The 5,888-nt window shown below is 38.5% G+C and overlaps 1 protein-coding gene and 1 long non-coding RNA gene across 2 annotated transcripts in view; both read right to left on the bottom strand.

Annotated features, from left to right (window-relative positions):
* LOC145717118 (uncharacterized) overlaps positions 1-357 on the bottom strand; it is a 1,164-nt gene extending 807 nt beyond the window's left edge. The window contains exon 1 of the long non-coding RNA XR_014140150.1: positions 204-357. This is a non-coding gene — a long non-coding RNA (uncharacterized LOC145717118). The remainder of the gene's footprint in view (positions 1-203) is intronic.
* Positions 358-3,797: 3,440 nt separating this feature from the next.
* Positions 3,798-5,518, bottom strand: LOC102738781 (hydroxysteroid dehydrogenase-like protein 2). Its single transcript, XM_081825580.1, has 2 exons — positions 5,033-5,518; positions 3,798-4,826 (listed from the first exon to the last, which is right to left on the bottom strand). Exons 1-2 carry the CDS (start codon positions 5,460-5,462, stop codon positions 4,000-4,002), a joined length of 1,257 nt encoding a protein of 418 aa, XP_081681706.1. The 5' UTR covers positions 5,463-5,518; the 3' UTR covers positions 3,798-3,999.
* Positions 5,519-5,888: the final 370 nt, after the last annotated feature.

Consider the following 5,888-nt stretch of genomic DNA (forward strand, 5'->3'; position numbering starts at 1 on the left):
AGGGTCCTGAGACCACACTGTCCCGGAGGGTTCCACCCCCCGCTTAGCCACCAGAGTGACGTCCCTCGGCGGAGCAGACTTTGAAAAGTTCCGATTTTGTGCTCCGCGGCTCTATCACTTGCCAGAAGCGGCCGACAGAGGCCCCTCCCCCGCCATCTATCCTCCCGAATATCGCCTCGGATTCACTTCTCCGCACGTCCTACCTTCCAGAAAGTGGTCGCTTTTCTGATGAGAGAGTTGTTGCTATTCCTTTCTTCGATCTCCTTTTGGGTCTGTAGGTGTTCAGAATGGTTTGATCCCTATCCAGCTGAATTCCTGAGAGGAGACGAAATCCAGGTCTCCTACTCCTCCGCCATCTTGCTCCGCCCCTTAAGTATAAATTTAAAAAAAATTTTAACCAAGGAGGTGACAGATCTATACACCGAACACTATAAAGATGTGTTCAAAGAAACTGAAGACACAAATAAATAGAAAGAAAACTCATGTTTATGGATAGTAAGAATTCATATTGTTAAAAAGTCCATACTACCCAAAGCTGCCTATAGATTCAATGCAATCCCTACCAAAATTCCAATGGTATTCTTTACAGAAATAGAAAAACAATCATAAAATTCATATAGAACCACAAAAAGCTCCAAATAGCCAAAACAATCCTGAGAAAGAAAAATAAAGCTGAAATCCTCACACTTTCTGATGGCAAACTATACTACAAAGTATAGTAATCAAAGAATATTATACTGGCATAAAAATAAACGGTATTTTTTTAAGATTTTATTTATTTATTTGACAGATAGATACATAGCAAGAGAGGGAACACAGCAGGGGGAGTGGGAGAGGGAGAAGCAGGCTTCCCGCCAAGCAGGGAGCCTGATGTGGGGCTCGATCCCAGGACCCTGGGACCATGACCTGAGCCAAAGGCAGATGCTTAACAACTGAGCCAACCAGGCGTCCCCAAAATAGACAGTATTAATGGAACAGAATCAAGAGCCCAGAAATAAACCCTAACATATACATTCAACTATTATTTGACAAGAGAGCCAAGAACCCTAAATGGGCAAAGAATAGTCTCTTCAATAAATAGTGCTGGGGAAACTGAATAATCATGCAGAAGAATGAGATTGGATCCCTATTCTATACTAGCCACAAAAATTAACTCTAAATGGATTAAAGATTTAAACATAAGACTTTAGCCCTAAAACTTCTAGAAGACAATATAGGGAACAAGTTCTTGATGTTGCTCTTGGCAATGATTTTTTGGATATAACACCAAAAGTGCAAGCAACAAAAGCAAAAATCAATAAGTAAGACTACATCAAACTAAAATGTTTCTGCACAGTGAAGGAAATCATCAACAACATGAAAAGGCAACCTAAAGAATAAGAGAAAATATTTGCAAACTATCCATCTGATAAGGACTTAATAAACAAAATATATAAGGAACTCGTACAACTCATTAGCAAAAGAAAACAACCAAAATGATAAAAAAAAAAAAAAATCAGCAGAGGGGGGATGCCTGGGTGGCTCAGTCAGTTAAGCATCTGCCTTCAGCTCAGGTCATGATCCCAGAGTCCTGGGATGGAGCCCCACATCAGGCTCCCTGCTCAGTGGGGAACCTGCTTCTCCCTCTCCCTCTGTCACTCCCCCGACTTGTTCTCTCTCTCTCTCAAATAAACAAATAAAATATTTTTTAAAAATCAGCAGAGGACCTAAGTAGATATTTTTCCAAAGAAGAATACAAATAATCAATAGGTACATGTAAGTTGTTCAACATCACTCATCCTCAGGAAAATGTAAATCAATACCACAATGAGATAGCACCTCACAACTGTTAGAATGGCTATCACCAAAAAGACAAGAGAGAACAAGTGTTGAGAGGATGCAGAGAAAAGGGAACCCTCATGCACTGTTGTTGGGAATGTAAATTGGTGTAAATAGTATGGAGGTTCCTAAAGAAATTAAAGTAGAGCTAATCTATGATCCAGGAATCCCACTTCTGGGTATATGTCCAAAGAAAATGAAATCAGGACCTTGAAGAAATATCTGCACTCCCATGTTCACTGCAGAATTATTCACAATAGCCAGGATATGGAAACAATCTAAGTCTTCATGCACCAATAAATGGATAAAGAAAATGTAATATAAATACACAATGGAATATTATTCCATCATGAGAAAGAGCGAAATTCTGCCATTTGTGACAACATAAATGGACCCTGAGGGCATTATGCTAAGTGAAATAAGTCACACAGAGACAGACAAATACTGTATAATCTTACTTATATGTGGAATCTAAAAAAGCTAAACTCATAGAAGCAGATAGTAGAATGGTGGTTTCCAGAGGCCGGAGGTTGGGGAAATAGGGAGATGTTGTCAAAAGATACAAACTCCCAGTTATAAAATAAGTAAGTTCTGGAGATGTAATGTACAGCATGGTGACTCTAGTATGATATACTTGAAAGTTGCTAAGGCAGTAGATCTTAAATGTTTTCAAAACACACACACAAGGTAATTAATTATGTGAGGAAATGGAGATGTTAACTAACCATATTGTGGTAGACATTTTGCAATAGATTTGTATATCAAATCATCATGTGTACATCTTAAACTTACACAATGTTATCTGTCAACTATATGTCAATAAAGCTAGAAAACAAATAAATCTTAAAAAAAAAAAAAGGAATTTCCAAATTCTTCCAAAGTGGCTCCACTATTTTATATGTCACCCGTGATATAAGGATTCCAAAATCTCTACTTCCTTGCCAACACTTTTGATTTTTTGTTCTTAATGATAACCATTCTAGTGGGGATAAAGTGGTGTCTCACTACAGTTTGAATTCACATCTTCCTAATGACTAATGATGTAAAGCATCTTTTCACAAGCTTATTGGCTATTTGTATGTCTTCTCTACTGAAGTGCCTATTCAGATCTTCTGCCCATTGTTTTAAATTGGGTTATTTGTCTTGCTATTGAGCTTTAAAAGCTCTTTATTTCATTCTGGATAGAAGTCCTTTACCAGATATGTGATTCAAAAAATATTTTTCCCTGGGCCTGTGGCTTGTCTTTTCATTTTTTTAATGATGTCTCTTGAAGCACAAAATTTTAAACCTTTAAAGAAGCTCAATTTATCACTTCCTTCTTTCATGAACTTCCTAGTGAAGTTTTACCTTTTTATTTAAGAAGGAAGTCCCTCTCTAGTGATTTCTGTCCAGATATTACTGACTAAAACCATATCACATAACCAATCTTAGTGGTAAGGGAGTTTGACTCTAACAAGATTCACCCTCAATGAAATCAGGTTCTGTTATAAAAAGGACAAAAAAAGGATAGAATGGCCATTTGGAAGGCAATTAGTATTGTCATAGATTCTTTTTTTTTTTTTTTCTGGGGAGAAATTATTTTATTTTAAGATATTTTTACACATTTAAAAGAGGATACATACTGAATTACATTAGCAAAATTACATTAATAACAGGTAACTTATACCTGGAAAGCTAGTTAGAATGAAAAACTGTTTTTGTTTCATTAGTCTTCACTACTTATTAGTTTATGTGATTTCTGTGAAAATGCATTATAGAAGATCTTCCTTAAAACAAGTATATGAAAATCTAAAATATCATTAATATTTCATTAGCATACAATCCCAAATGGAAAAATTTAAAACAGATTAATCTCCTTTTATATGGGAAGTGCTGAAAAGAGCTAATTTTACTGCTTGAACCTGATCATACCTTTCCCACAATGAATGAAATCTAGCTCTCAGAGGGCAAAACGCAGAAAATTCCATAGGCAGACTGTCTTAGAATTCCACTTAATGAAGCTTATGTTTAATTAGCTAGCCATTTTAATTACAATTTCAAGTCTTATAGATACAGAAATTCTATTTTTCCAAAACAAATTTGCATATCCTTATAACAAACAGGGAAGAAAACAAACAGATTTTAACTGTTGATCCCTTTTACTTTCTGAGCTTAGTGATTGACATTTTTTTTTCTTTTCCTTCAGAGCTTGGCATTCATCTGATTCATTAGCTTCTCCAATCTGATTGCTAGGGTCATGTTTCCTTTAATCTTCAATTTTCCTGACGTGAATGCCATTGTTGGTTTTAGTTTCCCTGAAAACATTTTTATAAAATCATCAGTAGACATAGTCATCACCACATCTTCCTGATCAGAGGGCTCTCCATGTCCAACATTCCCACCTTTGCTTTTAAGATCAAGAAACCGCGTTCCACCATCTTCACCTGAGAGTTCAAACTGATAAATTGCTTGAGTGGCTTTAACAACATCATCACTGAGAGAGTCCTTAACAATTCTAAATGTTTCTGCCACGGCTCCAGAACGTGGTTTTGGTGGTGGCTGTGACTTCTCTTCTTTCAATTCTGGAACAGCATCATGTGATTCCATTTTCTTGGTAATTGTATCTGGGTGTTCGTCTAAGAAGAAATCTGGTAACAAAGGCTGACCTGGCTTAATTTCATAGATGTCAAAATTTTTTATTCCTTCTTCTCTTAAGATATTTTCATCAATAATGAAGTTTCCAGTAAAACCTTTTGGCTTTTTAAAAATGGAGCAGGCAGCATCTGCAATGATATCAACTTTTCTACACTGGCTTTCAATACCAGATCCTCCCAGCATCTCCATAGCAGCGGTGTGGATGGCTGTTTTAGGCCATAATGCATTGACTGCAATTTCACCCTTAAATTCTTCTGCCATTCCAAGCACACGCATAGACATACCATACTTAGCAATGGTATAAGCACAGTGCTGTTTGAACCATAATGGATTTAGGTTCAGTGGTGGGCTGAGATTGAGGATATGAGCAATTTTACTCTTTTTCTTTTTTTTTTTTAAAGATTTTATTTATTTGACAGAGAGAGAGACAGCGAGAAAGGGAACACAAGCAGGGGGAGTGAGAGAGGGAGAAGCAGGCTTCCTGCCGAGCAGGGAGCCTGATGTGGGACTCGATCCCAGGACCCTGGATCATGACCTGAGCTGAAGGCAGACGCTTAATGACTGAGCCACCCAGGCGCCCTACTCTTTTTCAAATAAGGAATACATGCTTTAGATGTCAGAAAGGTGCCTCTGGTGTTGACATTCATCATCAAATCCACTCTCTTTGTAGGTGTTTCCAATGTGTTGGTCAAACTAATAACACTGGCATTATTCACCAAAATATCAATTCCTCCAAATTGCTCCACTGCTTTCTCCACTGCATTACTGATTTGCTGTTCATCTCTCACATCCACAGCGCACGGCAGGGCCTTTCCTCCAGCTGCTTCAACCTCTTCAGCAGCGGTAAAGATTGTGCCTGGAAGTTTGGGGTTTACATGGGTGGTCTTCGCAGCAATGACAATGTTTGCTCCATCCCTTGCTACTTTCAATGCAATAGCTTTGCCCATGCCACGGCTTGCACCTGTGATAAAAACTGTACATCCTGCTAGCCTCCCGGTGTTGGGTAACATGATTTTCTTAGAGCAGAGGCAGCGGCGACAATCTCCGTTATTGTCATAGATTCTTAAGCAAGATGATCAGAGTCTACTTTAGAAAGTATATTGGGGGGCGTGTGGGTGGCTCAGTCATTAAGCACCTGCCTTCAGCTCAGGTCATGATCCCAGGGTCCTGGAATCAAGCCCCGCATCGGGCTCCCCGCTCAGCGGGAAGCCGCTTCTCCCTCTCCCACTCCCCCTACTTGTGTTCCCTCTCTGGCTGTCTCTCTCTCTGTCAAATAAATAAATAAAATCTTTAAAAAAAAAAAAAAGAGTGTATTGGTTTTTCTACCGCCAGCATAATGCTTCATAACAACAAGCAGAAAACCCTTGTAGCATACACAATGAATGAATGCTTATTGCCCATGTGTCCAGAGTCAGCTGAGCTTCGGCTGAGTGACT

The sequence above is a fragment of the Leptonychotes weddellii genome, chromosome 1 (genome assembly GCF_054177405.1).
Source record: "Leptonychotes weddellii isolate Sample4059 chromosome 1, ASM5417740v2, whole genome shotgun sequence".
NCBI lineage: Eukaryota > Metazoa > Chordata > Mammalia > Carnivora > Phocidae > Leptonychotes > Leptonychotes weddellii.

What these genes read in the sequence shown, in the direction of transcription:
- LOC102738781 (XM_081825580.1), bottom strand. Translation starts at nt 5,462, where the DNA reads ATGTTACCCAACACCGGGAGGCTAGCAGGATGTACAGTTTTTATCACA. An exon ending in TCCTTATTTGAAAAAGAGTA is followed by an intron (nt 4,827 to 5,032) that starts GGGCGCCTGGGT and finishes AGAAAAAGAGTA; the next exon opens with AAATTGCTCATATCCTCAAT.